This window comes from Polypterus senegalus, chromosome 2 (genome assembly GCF_016835505.1).
Source record: "Polypterus senegalus isolate Bchr_013 chromosome 2, ASM1683550v1, whole genome shotgun sequence".
NCBI classification, from domain to species: Eukaryota; Metazoa; Chordata; class Cladistia; order Polypteriformes; family Polypteridae; genus Polypterus; species Polypterus senegalus.
Genome location: NC_053155.1, coordinates 205,359,409 through 205,385,842, shown reverse-complemented (window position 1 = coordinate 205,385,842; position 26,434 = coordinate 205,359,409). Strand labels below are relative to the sequence as shown.

The window sequence follows — 26,434 nt, the reverse complement described above, 5'->3', positions numbered from 1 at the left end:
CCGTTGCTATTTCATTAGTTTCACTTTTATTTCAGAACTTCTGTGAAAACAATATTTGGAATCTTTCGTGTTCCAATATGCTGAATCTTTTAAATGAGGTCTGTGAGACTTGTGTTTAATGACTTCGTGCCATAATTTAGGATAGGTTGCTCTGTTTGGAATTTCAGCACAGACAAAACGATCCACATCAGCAGCAGTTAATAATTTTTTTGCAAAGTTACCCATAGATGCGTTTCAGTTAAACCCTGTTTTTGAAATTCTCTGACTTAAACTAATTACCTTTTGTTTTTTGTCAGTGCGATCTGTGCTGTCTTTTTTTTTTTGATACTGTAGCGACTGACGTAATAAAGTGTCACAAAAGTTCTACTTTAACAATCGCTGACTGCTTAACCCCAAACACAACTTTCTAGCACCTTCTCCAACCCCTCCTCCTACGGGTGTCGCCTCCGCCTTACCGCAGCAATCAGCACCCTGCTATCAGTCTTCTGTGCTGTATTCTGCCCTCCCTCGAGTGGACCTAACAGTCACATAAAACAAAAAAGGCTTCAGCTTGGCTGGGACGCTACAATACTTTGGCCTGTTACTACTTTCACATTCTGTACCTTTCTCTGCATATGTATCGCGCCTTGGGTGTCTTTTCACCGCAATGCTCTTTCTTCTTTGCTAAAGGCACATGACTGAATGTTTTGCTGGCTGTCCGTGGTCTTATTTGATAAGAAGGGTGTGTCTTGCAAGAATCTTATGTTCCACGGCCCATTGAGACGCTCCGTTGTCAGTCTTTTATCTCGTCACCTGGCTTTTACATTTCAGGATTTTCTTTTATATACATAGAGATAACACAAATGAAAATGGTCTTATGTCCTTTGCATTCAACATGTGTGTCTGTGATTTCTTTCTGATCTCCTCAGACAACCCTCTCCTTTGCTTTCTCTTGTCCGTGTTCAATGTGAGACACACGATGATACAAAACAGAAGAGTGTCTTTTTTATTTATTTATTATTCTTTAGGTTGAATGACTGATTGCACGAATGGATATTGTTTATGATGTTTTCTATGGGTACCAACTAATGTGTCCAGGTCGTTTTAGAGTATCTTTGTAGAATAAGCAATACTTTATATCTCTTTTCACACTTACTTTGCTTTACTCGATGACATATCATTATGAGACAGTTGGTTTTAATTTAATCACTTTTCAGGAGACATACCGCACTTTTTCAATGAGTTGTAAGGGTACTAAAAGATTTACCCACATCTGTACAAATTAATAAATGTACATGTTTTTAAATCTACAATGCCTGGAATGAAATGAACATGACATAACCTTTCCTGTTTGTTGCCCGGTCAGAAGGCCATACCAGAAGAACTGTATAGCTGAAGATAGACCTTGGCCAGGATGCCTTGCAACCATCATCCCAGCAGGGAAAACATAGCAATGGATGGACTAGCAGAAGCTGAAAGATAGAACCATATCATTTCCCCCATACAACATTTGGCAGTATTCCAAGGATGCAAGGATACGCAACACTGTCAGGGACTTTGGGTGCCACTAGAGAGTGCTCACAAACAGGGGATTCTGATTTCCACACGACCCAGAAGTGTTGCCAACCGCCCATGGTACTGGAAGCAGTACCACGGAGCCCATAACCTCACCTCGGGGGGTCAGTGTTGGGAGTCAGTGGGTGACACTCACCAGGAGGAGCTGAAGGAGAGAAAGTGCATTCACTTGTTTGGTAATTGTCTTGAGATGGGCTGTGTTCACTTGGAAGGGTGTTTGTAAGAAATAAAATTTTTCATTTGAACCTATGACTGTGTTCGAAGAAATTCTGCCTAAGGTATGTGGCTCAATGGCACCCCCTCATGGTTACAACATATAAATGAATCTGCTATAGGCAAAATAACTGCCACATTCTCTGTATCCTACCCTAAGAAATTACAAAATATCAGAATATCATCAGACTGGACAAATGGGATAACCATTTCAGCGTTAACAAAAGACAGTATGGACCGCAATAATTATAGATCCATTGCACTGCCGTCTATTCCAGGCAAAGTACTTTCTAATTTAGTAACAGTGATAATTTTACCAATAATAGATAAACTAGTTTAGGACCGTGTAATTAGTTTTATGGTAGTAAGGGTCTGTTAAGCAATGCCCAGACAAAGACCAAGCAGTAGAAACAGTCGATACTTACAAATGATGTAATCCTACTATCACATACCCAGCACATTAAAACCCAAACCTTAGTCTCACTGGTCAATGTAAGACCAGCTATCAACTTAGTAATATAATATACAAAGTAATATAAACAATACCTCAGAGAATACCTCAAACTATAGGAAAACAGTCTTGCACTATTTTAATGTACCAGGGGGCTCTTCCCCCTGCTTGCTTCTCTTGCCCACCCTCGAGTTTGGTTTACCGGATATACAATTTAAAAAGATTGTTTTTTTCTTAGGAATTGTTACATATGAATACGGTACAAAGAGTAAAATGAAAATCAATACTGTTTGCATAATCATTTAGTTCAGAACTCTGAGAAATACCTATGCCATATTAAAATAAAGTATCTAGCATCCATAAACTGAATTAATATTCAAAAACAAAACCCTCCAATAAATAAATAAGATAATAAATACACAATTTGAAATGGTTTGGCCATATTTTACAACAAACACTTCATTTCAAAAATAACTGTCCCTATGTGGAAGCCATGTAGAGAAAGACCAATGGGGCTTAACCCAAGCATTAAAAGATGAAATTGGGAGAAGATATGAAGACGGGTCAAAATTTCCAGAAATGATGTTTCAGATTTAATTCAATGTTTTCTTTTCTGCTTTTTTCTTGGATTATTACTTTGCTATTATGTTAGTATTGTACTTCTATTTATATCAGTGTATAAAAATGTATAGTGGATAAGTAAGATTAAAATCTTACTTATTAGATTTAGATGATTAGATTATACAAGAAATTAGATTGATGTATATATTCATCTATGAGAAGTATTTTTTTTCAAAATGCATGTCTATCACATATATTTTAATTTATTATAACATTTCAAAGTGGTCTTTTTATTACCTTTGTGTCAAATGCCCCTGGGATTCCAACCTGTCTATATAACTGGAGTTGGTCTTTTGTTGAGGATGCCCAGAAAGCCAGTTGGTTAAGTTGTAGCTGGAACTGTGAAAGTCTTCTGAGCAGATCTTCAATTTCGTTTTGCTTTTCTGGCAAATTTCTAGACACCTTAAAAAAAAAGAAACAAGTCTATCGAAATGTGCATTTGTCTTTCTCAACATTAACTCTCATACACTATTCAATACACTGATGATTAACCCAGGTAAATGGGAATATAGGTAAAGCATTATGATCATTTAAACAAAAACCATTAAGAATGATATCTACCAAATGCAGAGAGTATAGTGGTGTAGCCTTCTCACAATTTATCCCATGCAAAAAACAAATGATTAACTGTACTCTCATACTGCATGAGATGGGCTATCAATAAATGGCCTAATACTCTAGGTTGCATAAAACTTTAAGCATTAATAAAAAACACCCACTCTCCCATGCATATAAAATAATGAAATGTGCCCAAACTTCAGCACATCCACCTTCTCATTATCATGCAACTTCTTTAAAAAAATTAAAGTTATAAAATATACACATGGCATAGTTTTCAGGTACTCTGCATTTCATGGACTGAATTTAGTAGCTAGGTTCTTTAACCTCTTCAATACGTTCCACTGTTGCAGGTTTTAGGGGCTATCACACCAGAGCTGGGCAAAAGGCTGAAAACAGGCCTGGACAGGACTTTGTCCCATCAAAGGCACCACAGACTCTCACACAGTGAAAATCTGCAAATGCCAATTAACAACCTAAATGAAGAAAAAAAAATCTTTGTAATTTACTTATTGTTTTCTTGACCATTTTTGATTGTAGTAATTTTCATGAAATGGGACTTGGAAAGTTGTTCATTTATAACAAATGTTAGGGAATCAGACAAGTGAAAGGCAAGCATGATTACAGGGACTGACCATTATGGATATCAGATGAATGTGTCATCCTTAAGGCAAAGTACAATGTCAGCAAAGTTATGGTGAAGGGTGATCATCTGCAGATAATGTGGTTTTCAGTTTGGTTTAGTGTAAGGTAAAAACTGAATAAATGTTTATTTACCTTATGCACAAAAGTTTAAACAACACAGAGTACTTCATTCATAAGTAGATAACCTTTGGTTTTCATTGCTTGTATTTTAGACTTTTACGGTTAGGAGGTTCATTTGATTTACCCGCTATGGCTTAAAGCATCAGAAGGCATAAGATATTGATATGTTTGTTCTCATATGTTTGTTCTCAATCAACTGGGGAAATTCATAAAGTACAATCAATTTGCTGATGGAGAGGTTTCCACTTACATGGAGCTGGACTTACAGCTGTAGAATTGCCTTCCCCATGCGTGTTAGCATTACTCATGACTGTAAGTAATTTATGCCAACTGCTACTTCTTTCTCAATGTCGCTTTTAGCTCATGCCAACAATTCCCAATCCCAAATCCAGTTAACCAACAACACTGAAAATGTAGTACATACTTCTTAAGTCCTGTGTCTGTCATCTTTGCTTTTAATCACTTTTTATTATTATTTTCACCATTGTTTTACATTCATCTTGACCTCGGAAAAAATAACATAAATGCCACCTCTCCATGTTGTAACATCTCCGTCATCCTCCTCCACATTTCCACACCTTCCCTTTCTGACTTCTCAATCAATCAATCTCAAATATAACTGCTTTGAGGAACAGAAATCAATCTACTTGTAAACTGCTGGGGTGCATACAAGTTGTCAAACAGCACACACGGTTTATTTACTTTTTTGCTTCCCAGAGCACAGCACAATACACCACAGAACAGGTCTCAGTCCTATTATTCTACTTCTCTTCTCTTCCGTGTCTACTCCCTCTCTGACAAGCTTCATCCACCTCGTCCCGACTCTGGCTCCCCAAATGGATAGAGTTAGCTCCTTTTATTCAGGTCCTGGGAGTGTTCCAGGTGGCTCATCAGTTTTACCTGGAATCACTCCCAGGTGTGGTAGAAGTTCACTATAAGGCTCTGCATCTCCCCCTGGCGGCCCCCACAGAACCCAAAAGGGCTATACCAAACTCCAACTCCCAGCATGCCCTGCAGGAATCTGTGGTGTCTCAGCCAACCAGAAAGGCTGTACTCTAGTGTCCCAGGGGAGGTATTGCCTCAGCGATGCTCTCTCCCCAAGTCCTTCCATTCCTTTGGTGTCCTGGCCAGGTAATAGCCGTGCCACCCATCATACTACTGATAACTGATACTGATACACTTCCAACCATTTTATTAGTAAATCAATTTCCTCAGAGCTAATGTAAATGTAAACCTAATTTAAAATAAATATATTTGAACCAAACTTTATTATTTATCATAACTATGTAGGGTGCTACAATGAGTTGTTTTGATAGGCTCCGATGAAATAATTGTCCTCCTTCAAATCCTTCTGGATGTTTGGAGCAGTCCAAGGACTGCGGTAACCCATCCAATCAGTAAAAATGACAGCAGGGACTTAAGACAATCTCATAGATACACCTGTAGTTACTTTGTAGTAACAGTTAAATTTAATTGACAAACATGCTAAATTGAAAAGATTTAAAAGCAACCCAAGGCGATTTAATCTAGTTTGTATCAGAATCCCCATGAAGGAACAGTTCTTGAATACTTCTGCCCCTGGATGTACAGTATGTGAGAAGCTACCTAGGGGTCCATGGAAAGATTGTGGCCTAAACATACAAATTCGAAACTACTACTTGATTTTATATAATGTAAATGTGTGCCAAAACCTGTTTCACTTGTTATAATTGTTATTTAGAACACAAAAAGTGTATACAATAAAAAAAGTAATGAAATGAGTATTTTTAAATTCTATCATGTTTTTTAACCAAACATTACATATTTCCAGAACATTACATTTTAGTGTATATGGATTTGAATGCCTCATGATTCTCCAGGAAGAGCTAGAAGAAGTGGCCGGGGAGAGGCTCAAGCTGCTGCCCCCGTGACCCGACCTCGGATAAGCAGAAGAAGATGGATGGATGGATGGATGGATGGATTTGAAAGTACAGATACAGACCTAGAGAACAGTTCCATAATGCTAGCTCATCTATACCATGATGGCAGGACAGACACATTTTTACAATAAAAATGTTCAAAATTCAAATCATGTTAAAATAAACTGAAGAAAGACACAAGCATCTCTACTAAGGCACTTTAGGCATCTTACACTGTATGTGGCTAAGTCAAACAAGCTTCATTTTGGAGCCAAGGAACTCATTTTCCCTGGTGAAGATGATAATTGATAAAAAAAAAAATCAGCCGATGTATTTAAAATGATTCCATTATCAAATAATATCATCAGCCATTGGATCAATGATACTGTATGTCATGTCCCCTAATATGGTTGACCTTGTAGAGGATAAACTGAAACAAGCAGGTCAGTTTACATTGCAGTTAGACAAGTCAAAAGATATTAATTCAGAGGTACAACTTCTTGCATTTGTACCTTGTAAACAGGGCCAGCTTTTTTCTAAGGTCAACTAGACACGGCGCTCCCACTGTGATTTTCTATCTATTGTCAATATAGCATGTTGTGTGTAACAGAAGTATCTCCCCGTTCTTCTAGTTATCTCTGTATCGTGCTGTGAGTACGAGTCTGAGCACATTTTCGTCTCCGAGGAGGACCCTTACCCTCATTGTTTGAAGTCTTATAAATGTATATGAATGCTTTCCAACCTCGATGATGGGGTGGGTGCATGGACTGCTTAGGACTGTCTAGAAGGTAAATCTGTAAGTACCCTGGATGCACAGAATTACTCAACAAGAGCCACTGGCCAGTACAAGAATAAGCCTTGAGTTAAATACTGTTCTATAGAGAAGCTTATTCCACACCACTCAAGAAAAAATGATTACATTATTTCACAAAAGATTTATGGTATTTTGCAAAAATGAATGCATTATTTCACAATAATTGTTGCATTATTCTTACCCAACAAAAATATTGATTATTTCACAAAATTGTATTATTTCACAAGCATACTGCCTTATTTTACACTAGTTATTGTATTATTTCATAATAATAAATACATTATTTTGCAAACATATTGAGCTATTTTACAAAGACATTGCCTGCTGCTGCCACTATAATATCACACATGCAACTGCTTCAGTCAGCTAGTGACAGCTATTGACAAAAATGAAGAACTCTTGTAGCTTGCAGTTAAATTATAAGAATTGAACAAACATTTTAGGTATGCATTGTGTCATGTCAGCAAACTGGCAGGTAGACTTTTTGAGCAGAACCGGGAGAGGAGAGGTTGGGAGCATGCACTGATAGTGTGTTCCTGTACCCACCACACAACAAACCACCTGGATTTGGACCTAAGTGCAGCAGGTGACACTTCAGCACCATGCTGGAACAGTGTGAGGTTTTTTTAGGTGGCCACCAATCCTGCCACCAACCCCATGTTTTCCCTGCAAGATGGAGGACCTGCTTGCTGGGCTGGATGCCGATTAACGTCAGACCCAGGTCAAAGCAATTGCAGGTTAAAGGCCTTGATCAAGGGCCCAGCAGAGTAGAGTCACTTCTGGCATTACGGGATTCAAACTGGCAATATTCGGAGTGCTGACACAGATCCTTTGCCTCAGAGCCACCACTCCACCCTAGAACTGAGATGTGCATAAAAAAGCAAAAAAGTTTCAAAGCTGGGAGATCAAAAAAAAAAAAAAATCAGAAAGTGAAGCTTAAACATGAGGCAAAAATTTGTGGTGAAAGGAACAATCAAGACGTCAAAACCAAAAGAAATACCCGAGAAGTCTTTGAACAAAGGTTTTGATAGAGTTTTGATATCCCCAGATTGGATAAGGAAAAGCTGTCATTCTATTCAGTTGCATCGATTACAAACAGGTCACAACCTTTGAGGTCATGCCTCTAGAAACACAGGAACACATGGTAACTCAAAATGGAGGTGACAAAGGACTCAAAACACCATCCAAGATACTAAAAAAGCAAAACACACCACCTAAAACTTAAACAATTTGGAGCAATTAATGACAGGAAAAGAATCCTCGACCTCAAAACCCCCCAATTCAAGTACAAGATAATACAATATATTCAAATGAGCCAGCAGCAAAACCAAATTATGACACATTTAGTTTTAATCTGATTAAAGTTTAGTACAGATGTTTTAACACTTGCAGCGCTTTTATTGCACAGCTATTATTCTTTCCTCACAGCACTAGGTTCTTTATAGGGTTTGCACGGTCTCCCTAGACTTTTCTGGACTGATCAGTGAGTTTTTAACTGGGTATGATTACCTATTTAACACTTAATACTGGAAATGTGTTAGTAATACTTCACAATAAAGAAAATATTTGTATTCCTTTATGTGCTATGTATTAAATAACATCCATCTCCACACCGAAGATTCACCACTACACCACCAGATCACACAGTTTCAAAATATCTATTTGCAAATAACCGGATTAAAACTAAACTGATTCTTTATTTAAAGATTTCCAGTACTGGATTGCACACAACACACTCTTTTCTGATTGGCTGTGTGATTGGGCCCTGCAAAGGAACAGCATACCATCCACCATGCTTGCCTCTTGCCTTATAACTAGTGTTGCTGCAACAATCACTGCCTCCTTTTAATCTACCAAGGTTAAGGTTATAAATACTCCAGAACCCATGGAGGATTAAAAATTCATCATATGCCTTTAACTTTTATTCAGTTCTTGTCACTTGATTGCACATTATTCATGTGCTTGACTTCTTCCTCAATAACTGGCTGGAGCACACACATGCAATATGTGATTATCAATCCCAGCAGTCAATGTCTTTGTGTGAATATTAAATATAAAATATTAAGAAATAAATAACAAAATTATTATATAAAACAGGGCAGCACGGTGGCGCAGTGGGTAGCGCTGCTGCCTTGCAGTTAGAGGACCCGAGTTCGCTTCCCGGGTCCTCCCTGCGTGGAGTTTGCATGTTCTCCCCGTGTCTGCGTGGGCTTCCTCTGGGTACTCCGATTTCCTCCCACAGTCCAAAGACATGCAGGTTTGGTGCATTGGTGATTCTAAATGGTGTGTGCGCGCCCTGCCCGGGGTTTGTTTCCTGCCTTGCATCCTATGTTGGCTGGGATTGGCTCCTGTGACCCTGTAGTTAGGATATAGCAGGTTGGATAATGGATGGATGGATTATATAAAACAATGCAATAATTATGAGAAATAAAGCAATAGTTTAATCTGACTGGTTGTAATAAGCTTTTGTAGTTCTGAACGGTGCAGGTAATCTGATAAGCTTTATCCAGTCTAGGCCTATAAATCACATATTGCTTTGTCAAAACAGTGAATCAACATATGAACAAATACTACGTTATACTGATGTCCGATGACTAAATTGTGGTCAGATATGCACCCCCTTGATTGTTGTTGTTGTTGTTTGCCAAACTGAAGGAATTCACCTTATCACTACAAGGTAAAGGCACACACATCCTCTATATGTACAAAAAGCTGACTGGATTCATAAGCAAGGTTAAAATGTGAGACGGGGAGTGTGAAGGTGGAGATATGAGCTGCTTTGCACTGCTTGATGCCCATCTTACCATTAATGACACAGACAGAGTCCTAGTGTTGAAAAGGGCACAAACACATGTCCGAGCTGAACAATGAGTTGAATTCATACTATTAAAGGCAGGTCTGCTAAATTTGACTAGGTGAGGAACCTTTTCAGTGTGACTGAGAACTGTAGTAACAGCCTCTCTAGCAGATCGCAGGAACAGCTAATGGATGTGACCTCAGACTCAGAGATGAAATATACAGACAAGACACTGACACAGTTCTGGTGTGATGTTAAAAGAGGAATACCCTGATCTAGGGAAATATGCACTTAATGACATTTTTACCTTGTGGCTCTACCTACTTGTGTGAAATGACTTTCTCAGCTTTGACACAAATCAAAACCAAGCGAAAGAACAGGCTCAATGTAAAGAATACCCTTTTCATTGCTGTGGCCACAATGCCCTCAAAACTCTCAAAACTTGTGAAAATCAAGCAAGCTAATGTGCCTCATTAAAAAAAGAAACAAATCCACTAGGTGTGTCCGACTTTTATATTTTATATTCACAGACAGTTAATAAATGTCCTTTGATTGAGAATGAATTTTTGTAATATTATCGAACTTAATAACTGTAGTAATATCAAGTTTAATAATATTATGACCGATATTAAGTAATAACCAGTTTAAAATAAGTTAAAATTAATAATTTAACATAATACCCGTTTGTTGTTAGTGAGGGGGTACCTCAGTCATATTGAGATGCTGTAAGAAACACATAAGGCCAAAAAAGGCTGGGGAGACACTGTTCTACAGTCCAGGTCCATCTAACAAAATACACAGATGAATGTGTCGCAAATCACTAAGATCTAAAAGATCCCAGTCGCAACCAGAAAGCAACCTTCTTGGGTTGACATACTTGACTGAGTTACGTACTTTTTAAATTATAGAGCTACTTGAGTTGCTTAGATATCATAAGGGAAAAGAGACAAGTGTGGAGTGAGGGGCTCAGCACTGAGAAATGAATACAGTGGATTCAAAGACAGATGTAATGTGACTGAAGAGAAAATGCATATTTAGGAAAAACATTTTAGAAACACAAATGTCTTTTTTTTATTTTAGAAGTATGAATCATGACACCAAACAGGAGATAATAGGAGGAATAACTGCCATTTCCCTGCTCAAAAGCCTGAACAAACAGTTATTGCTTGGCTGCTCCATTCAAATTAAAAACCTGTCATGTTTCCTTTGTCACCCTCTATATTATGACCTATTCTTAACGTAATTCCTTATTCATAAAAAATAATGCAATCTGTGATCACCATCATTAATAATGATTAACTGGGTAAGTACGTCTGTTGCCTGACATATTGTGGTTTCTTTTGGTTTGTATCATAGTATTATTTTTCTCCCCAGTTAATCCCCAAATTGAGTAGTCTTTCCCTGGAAAATCACATTAAAACATAACTGTATTTTGTAGTGTAATTATCAGTTAATTTATAGTTATTCACTATATTATTTCAAAAGCATTTTTGAATCCCCAGTTCTGCACATAAACAATATAATGTAAGATGAAATAAAATTGAATAAAAGCACCACCAGCAAGGCATTGGTAAAATATGCATAGTTTGTAGTTTCAGTGATAAAGTGTAAGCAGCGACTACCTAATTTTGACTGTAATGACTTGCCGATTTGCAAATGAGCCCTCATTTTCTCACACCATGTTGAGTGTAAGACTAAAAGAAAAAACAATAAAAAGATGAGAAGTAAAACTGTTAACACTTTTAAGATAATTTTGTTTTAGGTTTCTACTCCAGTCCAAAAACAATACTTATAGTAATTAAATAATGTAGGGCATACTGTGGTTTTCAGATATGTTTAATTTAAAATCAACCTTTCTTTATAAAATGTCTGTACAAAAAAGTATTTATTAATAACACTTATTTTAGAAAGAAATTGAGATATGAAAGGTTTAAAGGTGCCCTACAGACAAATCCAAAGAGGTGAAAATTATAGCCATAATTGAAACAAAAAGTAATCTTAAATTTAATAAAATTTTGTAAGTCAACTACTGAGTGAAAGAAATCACATACCTGTCATAATTCTCTTTATTAAACGTAAAGTGAAGCTGCAGTCTCTTCAAAATTGTGCAGAAATTGGAATAGCAACAAATATATTGGCTGTGGAAATGCCAACTAAAATAACTACTGTAGTGGGGCATAGCCCTGGCACAAGGTGGTCAGATGCAAGCAACTCATTTTGTGTGTAATTTTTAGAATGCTTTCATAAAATGGCCCAGTCACTCATGTAAGTATGGATAACTAACTGTGACTGTGGGGTAGAGTTAATTCAAAAGCCATGCAAGACCCAGATATTGGTGCTAAGAAGCAGCCTAATACATGAAGTATTTTCCCTTTCAGCCATATGGAATAGACAGACACCAGCAAAAGTACAAAACACGCATTTATTCTTATAATAAAGTTCCACACAGCACACAGAGCTTCCAGCACCAAACAACCCCAACCACGGGCCTCTTCAACATCAGTGGGCCGCCTTAATTCAGCCTGTCGCTGGAGCGACATCCACCTCCAGCTCCTCGACTACAGGAAGGTGGCCCCCTTTTTAGTCACCCGGATGTGCTTCAGGCGCTCACTGACGTTCTTCTTGTGGCACTTCCTGGTGTGGTGGAAGTGCCGCATAAGCACCCAGAAGCACTCCGGGCGTCGCTGGAAGGTCCTTTCTCCACCTTCCCAGGTGTGGCGGAAATGTTGATCTCCTGGGCTTTATGAGGCCCCCACGGGTTTGAGCACCCTGCTACTTCCCCGTGGTTCCCTTGCTATCCAGGGTACTTGCCCCCTCGTGGCCCGAGGTACGTATAGATCTCCTTCCAGGTATCCCGGCTGGGTGTGCCCCCCAGCCTTCTGCCACTATATATATATATATATATATATATATATATATATATATATATATATATACTGTATATATATTATTGCATAGTTTACTGTCAAATAATGCAAAGAGTATGCAGCACATGTGGGGATCGAACCTCGGACATCAGCATCAGAGAAGAAATCCCTTTACACTGCGCCATGGTGTGTGGTTCATTTATTTGACAGCCTGTAGATCGGACGTAATTATATTCATTACATTCGAAGTCTGAGTCCCGAGGACCCCGTGGCAGATGTTTGCCAAATGGCAGACCAACCACATGCGTTACCTGGTAGGTAACCACCCATACAATCAGATCGGGACTCAGACTTCGAATGCAATATATATATATATGTATAGTGTATATATATACACTCAAACTCGGTTTTAACGAACTCGGTTATAACGATTTCTTGGATATAATGCAAAAAAATTATTTTTTAAAGATATAACAGCTATTCACATGTAAATTTACCCGTTTATAACAAGCAAAATCTCGGTTATTACGAACAACACTTGAACACATCCTGGACTTTTGCAAGCCACTAGAGGAATACATTTCAATATGCAATACATTTCTTATATATTGCCTAGAACAATGTGACGACTGCTATAATACAGAATTGCTTGAGGAAATCAACATCTCAAATTTTTGAAGAAGAGGATGAATTGTCATTATCTACATGGGTTCATTAAACAATATTGAAATTAATAATGTAAATTATTACGACTATATATCAACATGTGGATGACGAGTTGTTTACTAGTGGAATCCCTACTGAAAACGAAATCATAAACGTTTTGTTCAAAAAAAAGACGACTATAAAGATGACAAGGAGGAAGACGCCGCTGGCATATTTGATTTACCAGAACACAGTTTACCAACATTGTTTGATGCTGAAAATGCATGCAGTAGATTGATGGCATTTTAACAAGGGACTGACATGAAAAAGCAAGCGTTTTAAAAGGCAAACTGCGTGACTGTAGATTACAAAGTTTAAAACATGTATTTTGGACTTTCTTAGAAAATAGTATATTGTACTTAAAGTATGTTTTCATTATGGGCTAAATGTATATTTTTTTCAATAAATCACTATTACTTTAATAGGCTAAGTTAGTTTTTGTCAAATTTGCATTTCCCGGGTATAGCGAATTCTGCTTATAATGAGCAAATAGTGTCGATCCCATCAAATTCACTATAACCGAGTTTGACTGTATATATTAAAACCAACTTCTGCCTGTCTGTATGTCTGTACAGTTTTCATGAGAGAACTACTTAACGGATTTAGATCATTTTTTTTGCTATAATTTGCTTGAACATTCTGGTTAATTTTGTGAATTTTCTCATTGCGCTATGTATCATAGCCCGAGAGACATGCAGCTTGCCTCACACTCCAGCCTCGGGCATACCTTACATCCGCTTAGCTAGAACAAATGAGAACAGAAGTAATTGAGATCTATCAGTCTGATAAAGGTTATAAAGCCATTTCTAAAGATTTGGGACTCCAGCGAACCACAGTGAGAGCCATTATCCACAAATGGCAAAAACATGGAACAGTGGTGAACCTTCCCAGGAGTGGCCGGCCGACCAAAATTACCCCAAGAGCGCAGAGACGACTCATCCGAGAGGTCACAAAAGACCCCAGGACAACGTCTAAAGAACTGCAGGCCTCACTTGCCTCACTTAAGGTCAGTGTTCACGACTCCACCATAAGAAAGAGACTGGGCAAAAACGGCCTGCATGGCAGATTTCCAAGACGCAAACCACTGTTAAGCAAAAAGAACATTAGGGCTTGTCTCAATTTTGCTAAGAAACATCTCAATGATTGCCAAGACTTTTGAGAAAATACCTTGTGGACTGATGATACAAAAGTTGAACTTTTTGGAAGGCAAATGTCCCGTTACATCTGGCGTAAAAGGAACACAGCATTTCAGAAAAAGAACATCATACCAACATTAAAATATGGTGGTGGTAGTGTGATGGTCTGGGGTTGTTGTGCTGCTTCAGGACCTGGAAGGCTTGCTGTGATAGATGGAACCATGAATTCTACTGTCTACAAAAAAATCCTGAAGGAGAATGTCCGGCCATCTGTTCGTCAACTCAAGCCGAATCGATCTTGGGTGCTGCAACAGGACAATGACCCAAAACACACCAGCAAATCCACCTCTGAATGGCTGAAGAAAAACAAAATGAAGACTTTGGAGTGGCCTAGTCAAAGTCCTGACCTGAATCCAATTGAGATGCTATGGCATGACCTTAAAAAGGCGGTTCATGCTAGAAAACCCTCAAATAAAGCTGAATTACAACAATTCTGCAAAGATGAGTGGGCCAAAAGTCCTCCAGAGCGCTGTAAAAGACTCATTGCAAGTTATTGCAAACGCTTGATTGCAGTTATTGCTGCTAAGGGTGGCCCAACCAGTTATTAGGTTCAGGGGGCAATTACTTTTTCACACAGGGCCATGTAGGTTTGGATTTTTTTTTTCTCCCTAAATAATAAAAACCATCATTTTAAAACTGCATTTTGTGTTTACTTGTGTTATATTTGACTAATGGTTAAATTTGTTTGATGATCAGAAACATTTTGTGTGACAAACATGCAAAAGAATAAGAAATCAGGAAGGGGGCAAATAGTTTTTAACACCACTCTTTCTACATATATATATACTGTATATAGCAAAATCCCCGTGCTTCGCAGCAACGAAGAACTGCTTTTAAATTTTTAGTAAGAAGAAAAGAAAACCTTTTTAAACTGATGGAAAATATACCAATAACTATCTGTTAAGGATCTCTTTGTATACCACGTTGTCAGTTCAGCACTCCAGTTGTAATATGACCAAGCTGTGCACTGAGATTACTCTTGAGAATGCAATGTATAGTTGTCCAGGAGAAAAGCAATGTTGCCTCAAATCAATGGCAACCTTGTGTAGGGTCTGTCCCTGAGACTTATTAATTGTCATTGCGAAGCAGAGCCTTACTGGAAATTTGAGGCATTTCAATTGAAATGGGAGATCAGAGGGTATAACGGTGATGCGAGGAATACATTCAGAGTGTGACGCTCTGCTGTTTTTTTGTGTAGCTGCCTTCACACAGCTTCTCCGCTGCTTTATAAACAAATGCCATATAAGCCCGTCGTTTCTCCTTGCTTCGCAGTTCTGTACTGTTTTATTGTTCGTTTATTACGATTGTTATAGTTAAAGTGTAGCTATTTGAGACTTACTTTACTGTTCAGGTACCCATTTCCTTTATTTAATCCGCGGCTTGTATGCTATTTTTTGTTCGTTTATTACGATTATAGATATTTATTGATTCCCTTCTTTAGCTGACTGCCTGCTCATATAAGGTGCTCCGCTGTTTTTTTGTGAAGCAGCCTTTACACAGCTTCTCAGCTGTTTTATAAATGAACGACATATAAGGCCATCCTTTTTCTTTGCTTCGCCAAGAAAGCTGCCTTTTTATTTAATCCACAGGTTCTCCGCTGTTTTATTTTTCGTTTATTACGATTGTTATAGTTCTCTTTCTATAGCACTTTGTCAGTTCAGCACTCTGGTTGTGATATGACGATATGTCACTTGTGTAATCCGTTTTTTGAACAGGTTTGATGCATGGAAGTGATCACTCGTACAGCGTTCAGTCAGTTCACGTGAGCTGCTCTCTTGTGTGATGTTGTGATGTCTACGGCTTTATTTAATGTTAGCTAAGACCCGGCGCTTAAAAGTTTCTCGCTATAGCAATTTTAACTACGTTACAAAGTGATCCAAAGTCTCGTTTATACCTCGTGTCTACTCATTAAACTTGTATCTCACAAATAAAGTATTCGACAAAGGCATGACAAATGGCAGCGGTAGCGTGTCTATAAACTTCATTTAAACTTACGGTTTACACCGTGCTTTGTTTCCGGAATTGCTGCACTTCTGAATAAACTTGTATGCGTTTGTCTTCAGCGCTCTTTGGAGCTTTTCCTTGTTTTCTACGTACTGCATTCACAGTCAGTTCACGTGATTACGTGGGAGGCATGATGATGCAACACCCAACTCCGCCCCCCACGGCCATCAAGCTGAAGTCCATTACAGTACATGGAGAAAAATAGGTTCCAGTTATGACCATTACGTGTAGAATTTCGGCCAGCATGTCATGAGCAGCTTGTGCTTCTTAATTTACAAGTAGGAAGAATTGAGCACCTGCTGAAATGAAACCTGCCCAACTTTTGTAAGTAAGCTGTAAGGAATGAGCCTGCCAAATTTCAGCCTTCTACCTACACAGGAAGTTGGAGAATTAGTGATGAGTGAGTGAGGGCTTTGCCTTTTATTAGTATAGATATATGTATATATATATATATATACACTAGCAAAATACCCGCCTTCGCAGTGGCGAAGTACTGCCTTAAAATTTTTATTAAGAAGAAAATTAAACCTTTTTAAACTGAGGGAAAATATACCAATAATTATTTGTTATGGATCTCTTTGTATACCACATTGTGAGTTCAGCCCTCCGGTTGTAATATGACCAAGCTGTGCGCTAAGCTTACTCTTAAGCATGCAACGTACAGTTGGCCATGTGAAAAGCATACTTGTCTCAAATCTCACAGCTTGGATTGCTGCTGTCATAATCGGTTTGAGTTTCATGGGTTGTTTCAATTACGACAGTATTTGTAGGACCTGTGTTGAAGTGACATTCAGCATCTGTCAAGCGTTGTAAATATACAACCAGTTTCATCGATAACTTCACATCCAGCTTTTGAGAGTTTAAACATTCATAAACATCTACACTACTGAAATCGTCACCTGTTATTCTAAGATGTTTAAGAGGCATTGGCGGTTGTCCAAAGGTGTAAAATATTTGGCCATTTCGGTACACTTGAAAGCGACAACCAAACAATTCAGCGGCAGCCATCAACTCACATGCAGATGCATAGGTGAAGGGCTTAAGCATTTCACTCTTATAGTGCTCCTGTGTAGTATAAATATTTCCTGTATCATCATCAGTCCACACCTTGAACCTGTCCCAGGCATTCAATACATAAGACACAATGTTCCTCCGGATATCAAGAGTGAGCCTGATATGGCTGTGCAATATGTAACAAAGAGAATGGAAAAGGTAGGTGCCATCTCTGGGCATGGAAACCACTCGGTAAGTGACAGTTCTTTAAATCGATGGTGATCACCTCGATAGACATGTTAATGTGGATACGGTTGGAATGATAAAGGAAATGGGTACCTGAACAATATAAAGTAAGTCTAAAATACCTACACAATAACTATAATCGTAAAAATGTACAATAAAACAGCGGAGAAGCCGTGGATTAAATAAAAAGGCTGTAGTTATCAGCAGGGAGACATGAATCCCGTGGCAAAGCAAGGAAGGGAATGTAGAGACTGGAGCGACGGACGGCCTTATATAGGCAGGTAGCCAACAATGTGGGAGGCGTTGGGATGGGAGACCCAACGCCGCCTCACACGGTGACAGAGCTGCAGGCTATGGACGTATATATGTACGTAAGTAGGATTCAGTTAGTGTTAGGAACCCACGTACCAAATTTCTTGAAGATGGGCCCATAAGTAACAAAGACTGTTGAAAAGTTTAATATGGCGGCTGACAGTGGTGTCATACCACCGAAATAAGTACATACATTGGTTTTGGTTAGCGCAGGGAAGCCGCCTACCAAATTTCGTGAAGATGGGGCCATGAATAAGAAAGTTCAACATGGCGGACATTGTTGACCATTATGACCGTTATGCGTAGAATTTTGAAATTAAACCTGCTTAACTTTTGTAAGCAAGCTGTAAGGAATGAGTCTGCCAAATTTCAGCTTTCTACCTACAAGGGAAGTTGGAGAATTAGTGACGTTTGGAAAATTCAATATGGCGGCCAACAGTGGCATCATACCACCGAAATAAGTACGTACATCGGTTTTGGTTAGCGCAGGGAAGCCACCTACCAAATTTCGTGAAGATGGGGTCAGCCTTCTACCTACACGGGAAGTTGGAAAATTAGTGACGTTGGAAAGTTCAATATGGCGGCCGACAGTGGCGTCATACCATCGCCTACCGCCTACCAAATTTTGTGATGATGGGGCCATAAATAAGAAAGTTCAACATGGCTGATGTTGTTGACTGTTATCAACCGTTATGACCGTTACGTGTAGAATTTCGAAATGAAACCTGCTTAACTTTTGTAAGTAAGCTGTAAGGAATAAGCCTGCCAATTGCCTTCTAACTACACGGGAAGTTGGAGAATTAGTGATGAGTGAGTGAGTCAGTGAGTTAGTGAGGGCTTTGCCTTTTATTAGTATAGATACAGTATATGTATATAGACATATATATATATATATATGTGTGTATTTATACATATATATATATTATGACAGATAGAGGGCGCCATCGTCCTCTTGAACCCTCAGACTATACGTCAAACACCAGCTAAAAGTCCAATAATCAACTTTATTATAATTATTCAGTGCACAAAGCACCCTCCTCTCCACAATACTCATAAACACAATAATCAATAAACAATCCTCCATTCCCGACGCGTTGCCACCCTTTCACCCAGCTCAGCTCGACGTCTGGGATTTCCCATAGTCCTTTTATATTGCCTGACCCGGAAGTGTTTCCAATCCTTCAGTCCATGTGACTTCCTATCACTTCCGGATCAGATAAAAAGTCCTCTTCTTTATCCCGGAAGTATGTCATTTCCCTTGTCGCCTTGCTTAAGACATACTTCCGGGTTATAGGGCACAAAACAATCCTTGGGGTTCCCTGCAGCATCCTCTAGGGGCCCCTGTGGTATCCAGCAGGTCTGTGGATGAAAACTCCAATGTCCAGAATTCCCTGCTGGCATTCGGGGCACCTACAGGCTGCAGGGAGAGCTCCACCTGGCAGCCTGGGGTCATTGGCCAGGATGACTAGCCGGCCATAGTCCACTATATATATATCAAATTGTTCACTGTTGGGTCCATAAATGAGGGATTTAAAACACTCAGAGTTCATTTACCGACTGTACTAAACAGTGCACATGTGCCATGTTGCAATGTTGTACAGCTGCAACATGAACCCCTGTCACAAACTTGCTCACTATATATATATATATATACAGTATATACACTATTATATAATTCATTAAATTATAAAATATGTTAAATATGGGTCCTGGAACATGGCAGATTTTTGTTAACCTGGAGTCACTTTTTTGAATCATCCAACAAACACTAGATTGCTGACATTTTGCTTTTTTACACGCTTTGGTCCTGTTTTCTCTGGTGTTATCTTGTTTGTTCTTTCTCTTTTTACTGCTATTGTGTTTAACAATAAAACAAAACACATGAACTACTTACAGTCTTTTTTCGTGCTTTTATAAAGTGCTGTTGTGTTCCTCATCTCGCTCAGCATGGGCTAACTAGATGTCAACTTTGATTAAAGAAAGCATTCTCTGTGATGGCTTAAATTTGTGGCAGCATGTGTTACTTCATTTTGTTTGTGCTCAAACGTACATTTCTGCTTCATTCTGTTTCTGAGCTTTGTTCTCATGAGTGTCATCTATGAGAAAGAACGATCAACAGCAGCATTACCAAATAGTAATGACAGCTTTGAAAGGGCAGACTGGCCAATTCTTGAAAATCTGTCTAATCTGCTGCTTGAGTGTACCATGGACATCTGTGCTCTACTGTTTTTCTTTAATTGGCCCACATGTTCAAAACACATTCACATGGGCAGCACAGTTACACCACCACTCCCATTATCCCTGCAGAGCCTTCACTCTGCGCTCCAAACTCAAGCTGTTGTATGTTTTCAGATATGACAACTGCAATGAAGTTTCTTGTACCTCTGACCAATTGATATTTTACTCATGGAGATTTTTCCTAACTAGCAAAAGTTAGGAAGCACATCTGACAACCAACTCTACTGTAGGGTTAAAGCCTGGTTTAGCGACAAGCACTAAAAACATGAGGCTGATATGCATAACATTTTAGCAATCATTCACTGCCGAGATATGCAGCACAGTTATTACTAAAGCTGCTCTTGCCAAGTACCTTAACATGCCATGGACCATGGAATGGGATGGGGCCAGGGCTCATACTCTTATAATAAAGTGACACCACCTATGCATTCTGCTACATTAGCTGGTATTATTTACACTATATTGCGATGAATAAATAAATAGTAGCATTACAATTTACAAATGTACTTAAATAAATGATATACTTAGCCAGTAAATGAAAGGGCAAAGAACATACATATCTAATGTCATACCCTCCTCATATAGCAAAGGTCTCACATCTGCACTTTCTCCAACACAAATCATGGGGTACCTGGAAAAGACCCTTGCTTCTATAAGTAACCTTTATGCGGCTTCCCAGGAAAACATAAGTTTGTTACATAATGTCAGTGTTGAACTCCCAGTTTATCATACTTTTCTTTTCTCATAGAATAAAGAAAAAAAGTTTCCTATCAATTTTGAAAGCTGGTACTATATAGTATATTAAATCTTTAAAATTAAATATTTTCATTGCATTATGTAAGCTGAATCATGGATGCCTCTATACCAGCAATAACAAAATGATATTTTAAAAAAATAACTTATATTTGTGCACCTACAGTTCACTGTAGAAATCCTAGACACAATATTAGGGGCTGGCAAACAGAAAACAAACTAGTCATTTTCTAGTATATATATATATACACATACATATCTTCATATCTACATATCTATATATACATATCTACATATACACATATATATATATACATACCTATCTACATCCTATATACACACACATACATACATACACACACACAAATTATATATATGTGTGTATGTATGTATGTGTGTGTGTATATATATTGAAGAAATCATTACATTTGTAAAATAAAAAATATTCCACATGCCCTTAAAGCTGATGAGTGTTACTTGTGCACCAAATGTTTCACTACTGAGAGCTAAGCACTGTGGTATAGTGGGTCTGCAGTTAGGAAATCAGTGGTCCATTTTTAAATAAACAATAGTGCCCCAGAAAAGTGCAGTCACCAAGCGGGCGTGGGTGTGCATGAGTGCATTTTGCTCCATGGTTAATTAAGGAACTGGCACTGCGCTGCATACATGTGCGATGGCGGGCGGATTAGTCAGGTGCCTCAATGGTGCCATGGAGGGCACAGATCCTCGCACCCATGCCTATTTCGGCAGCTGAATAAATGGAGCCTGCAGGGCACAGAAAGGTAAATAAAGACCAAAGGAAAAAGAAACAAAAAAGGAAAAGATGGAAGAATGGAGATTAAAGAAGAGGGAGAAAGAGGTAGGAGGTGGAGAGGGCCGGTATGAAAGAGGGGAAGTAGGCAGCCGCGAGGGGAGCGTGTGGCCAATGCTTAGGGGTTGCTGAAGTGAAACACTCAGTCTGAGCTGTTGAGGGAGCCAGACTGATATGTTGCTGTTTGGTGGGACCCAAACCTGGGTTTTGACTGGGAGCCATGGGACAGCAGTGACCCAGACCCGTGGATAGGCGGTTGACTGCACCTGTTGGTTTGATGTCTCTCCGGGCTGCGAGACCTAAGCTGGGTAAGCTTCCATATTAAAGGGAAGCACCAGGGACTTGATTTAAAAGGATAGACTCTTACCCAGGATTTTAACCTCATTTTAGAAATTATTTCTTGAACTGTTTTAACCTCTATTTGTGCACCATTTTTAAAGATTATTTATTTACAATGGATGGAGCATTGCACTGTTTAATTTGGACACTTTGTTTTGTTTGTCTTATACATAAATGTCTACACATGGAAGTGTGCGTGTCTGTCTTTCTGGCCCAGAAGTGAAAGGCTACAGCATGAAGCTCAAAGAGCCAGCAAGGTGGCCCCAATTTAATGAGTCAGAAGAAGAAATAAGTACGAGGCTACAGCATGAAGCTGAAAGAAAGCGACTCCTTCGAGAACCCGCCAACGAAAGACACATTTACTTAGCCGCTAATACATAATCTAGGCGAGCACATCGGCAAAACAAAATCTCCAAAGAGGGAGAAACTCATTTAGCCACTGATAGACAAGGAGGGCGAACACGTCTTAAAAAAAAAAACGCAGATTCGGCATTTCAATTTTTTTTCTGATGATTTCAATAGTTTCTAGGAGCCTGGGCTTACACAGCTAGTTTTTAATAAAAGCACTGTCACGTTATGCACCTACCCCTTGCTGCTGCATGTATGTCCTCATTTGCCTGGCTCATTCCTTGGTTATGCTATCAAAGGTGATGGGAGGAAGAGGCTCCAGCAAGGACCCGGTAACATGGAGCTGACCCACACCATCACAAGCACTTTCAGATTACTAAATGAATCAGTTTAATGTAAAGTTAATATTATTATTATTATTATTATTATTAGTATTATTATTATTATGCTCATCCTGGCAAGGCCATTCAAAAATTGAACTAATCTGACATCTAGTGTCAGCTAATTATTTTTTTCTGTAACTACTGTAGGTCAGTGTGGAGCACAAGTTAAAAAATATTGGAAATGTTTAAATCAAACAGCTCTGTAAAAAATGCAAATAAATGAGGTGTCTGTGCTGTATGGAAGAAAGAAAAAAAATACATATATATTGTGTTCTAGGATCTTCTAATTTCTAGGATTCCCATAGACCTCTACAGGGTTGTTGGTGGTGACAACTAGACATCTACTACACAAAGTACCTGGAGCTTTACATAAGTTTGGCAAAGAAAATACACTGTATTGTTGAAAAGATTGAAATGAACAGATTGTGTTTTTGAATGTTTATTTGACAAGCACAATGTAACATTCTTTGCCAGATTTGAGGCCAGCATGTCATGAAAAGCTTGTGCTTCTTAAATTACAAGTAGGAAGAATTGAGCACCAAAGAACTCATGTAATATTTTGTGTTCACAGCTCATTCAAAACATTCCTGAGTACAGTATTGTGTTCCTATAACTTTAAAAAACAATTTATTTTTCATAGGGGGAAAAAAGTTAGTAAAAATTTGCAAAGATTAAATCTTTACGTACTTTACATTCTGTTCTTGATTTTCTATATTTTGCAGTATGCTAATAGTTCACTGGAAGCTTTGACCAAACAACAGTCTAAATTCACATAAATGTCAAACCTTGTGCTTGGCTGAGTGATCTACATAATTAACTAAGAGATTTATAAATCTAATTTGTCTTTTATCATACCATCACACAAGAGATCTAAAAAGCTTTCATTTCAAACATTTGAGTTTCAACCTGACTTCTTGGCATGGTTTAGTTACTTGTTTATGGATACAAAGTGTAAGTGGTAGAAGTGAAGTAATACTTGCAGTGTATAGTCTGGCACAACTGAAAGAGAGCCAATGGGTGTAGCATGGCACTGCTATACTTTCCATGGAGATAAGTTGAGGGAGTCAAGCGGAGTGAACACCTTGATTTGAATAATTCACCAAATCCCTGGTAATTAACTAAAGTTGCAGCAAACTTAGAATGCACAAACAGATTAAAATAATTATTAAGTTCAAGTCATATGATATGATTATTAATTATAAAACCATTAAGGAAATATGATTATTCATACATTTATTACTCACACATTTATCAGAAAACCAGTAATTGACAAATTTTTCTAAATAGATCTATTTGAAGCCTAGATTTGCTTCAAGTACAGCATCATAGTTAACATGTCTGTGCTGAACAAACATAATTTTAAAGAATGACTAAAAGAGTTGAAAGGGGAATTGATTTCTTAAAATGTTTTCCATTTATTGTAAAATGATGCTCAGTAACACACTAAGAAAAATAATCTTGAAATTGAAAATATTGCTGAAGAATTCTACTGCCACAATTGTAGTGATGAACCATCAGCTGAAGAAAACAATACATTTTATTCTGTAAAAGCAAGGAAAGCTTAAAGTTGATGGGTACCATAGCAACTGCTGCCAGAGTACAGAAGAGTAAATGGAAAGGCCAGCAACAAAACACTTAGCTCATCTGATTACCTTCAATAAAAAAAAAATTAAAAACATTTAACCAAAATCAACCAGGATCAAAACACAATTTAACACATATAAATGTTGCAAAGTTGTATAAAATATTCTACAAAGAATTCTAGCTTTAGTATAAAAATACACTTTCACCTGAAAAAACTGTGAAAATGAATGTTAATAATGTTCCTTTAAAATACTTAAAAATGGAGAAAATATGAATACGTATAAGACATTAATATTGTTTTGTGTTACATGGAGTAAAGTTCTGGCTTCTATTTAAACACTTGTTCTGTGTGAATTGTACAGTGTATTATATAAACACCAACTGAAATCAAAAGTTACCTACAATAAGGTAAATGTGTGCCTTTGTAGCTTCAAGTAAAGCTCCTTCCCAACAACCGAAACTGCTAGCAAAATATACTTTTAAAACTGTGAACTGAATTGAGAATGAGATGTTTCAAAAACCTCAAGAAAAGTGAAAAAACTGTGGTTAAAATTTCTAACTTGCTTTTAACATTTCAAAATGTCAGCTTTGACACTGACTGAGGGCAAAGTCACTTTTGAATTGGTTATAGATCACATGCTGAGCAATCCATTCATTCTTCAATGAATATCAACTCTAATTTAAGTTTACAAAGGAAGACCAGCAAAATGTTCATGCAAGGCAGTCCATCGCATGGCACAGTGACACACAAAACCTCACTCAGTAATAAGTTGCCAGTTAACCTAATACACATTTGTTTGAGATGTGGAAAGAAAACTGCAGTGCATGGAGAGAATCAAAGGCAGATATCAGTGACCATGTAAACACAAGTGGTGCCTAGGGTAGGATTCAAACTCGAGACACTAAAGCTATACAACATCAGCAAAATAATAATGTTAATGCTAAATATGCTTCTTCAAGTACTATTTATACTAGTTTGTATTAGTTTAATAAGTATAATCTGTCTCATGTGTATTCCTATATTCTCAAGAGCAGCACAAAAGCATTAATATTAAGCTATTTACGGACATCCTAGAATGAGAGGTGCCTCAGTATTGTCACAATCACATGTTCTTAATCAACAATGGCTGCAATAAAAATGTGAAAATTTTATTTTATTAAAATTAAGTTCAAATATAAACTATTACCCACAATGTTTAATGTCAATGTCAATTTATTTATATAGCACATTTAAAACAACGTAGTAATGCTGTGGCCAAAGTGCTTTTTTACAGAATAAGGTTTGATGTTTCCTTGTAGGTCAGTAGTTTTTTAGGAAGAAGATCAATAGACATCTGCCTATATTAAGTCTACAATCATTTGTCCAGTGCTTTACAAAAATGAAGCGTTCCAACATTTACATAATGTATTTGTGTCTTCATTCTTTATATAAATGATAAACTAATAAACACAATTTTAATGTAAGAATACCTTAACTGACACTGCTATGGATCTTTTTTACATTTGAAGCAAATTTTCATGTAGGAAAGTTGAGCGAGTAGCTCGATTATTTCTCTTGAGGAACCATCTATACTTCAGAACATGTGACTAACTATTCAAGGGGCTTTATCTTAATTGCACTCTAATTAAAATGGTACAGTAATTAGAGCAATAGATATAAGCCGTTTGTTTAGTCAGCAGTTGACAGCATAGCAGCATGCAACAATTTAACATTCCTTGAATGTGAATAAATGCACTCGTCTTTCCCAACAGTGATTGTTCAGCAATTGTGAAGGAGGTGGTGAGGTGATCTCCGGAGATGTATTATGTTGTTTAGGGTACTAATCAACCTTCTCTTGCTGAACCTTCAGAAAGGAAATTGCTGCTTCAGGAAAAAAAGCCTTTGTTTAAAAGATGGTATGAGAATTATCAGTGATGTGACACTTGTTAACTCTAATGCAAACTATTAGAGCAGGTCTTCATTCTCATAACAAGTAAAGATCAA

General features: G+C 37.9%; 1 protein-coding gene across 12 annotated transcripts in view; it reads right to left on the bottom strand.

Moving 5' to 3' along the window:
- dmd (dystrophin) overlaps positions 1-26,434 on the bottom strand; it is a 2,654,580-nt gene that overhangs the window by 932,213 nt on the left and 1,695,933 nt on the right. For all 12 annotated transcript variants that reach the window (XM_039745194.1, XM_039745193.1, XM_039745197.1 and 9 more), the window contains one exon: positions 3,077-3,241. In XM_039745194.1, coding sequence (XP_039601128.1) covers positions 3,077-3,241 — 165 coding nt within the window. The remainder of the gene's footprint in view (positions 1-3,076; positions 3,242-26,434) is intronic.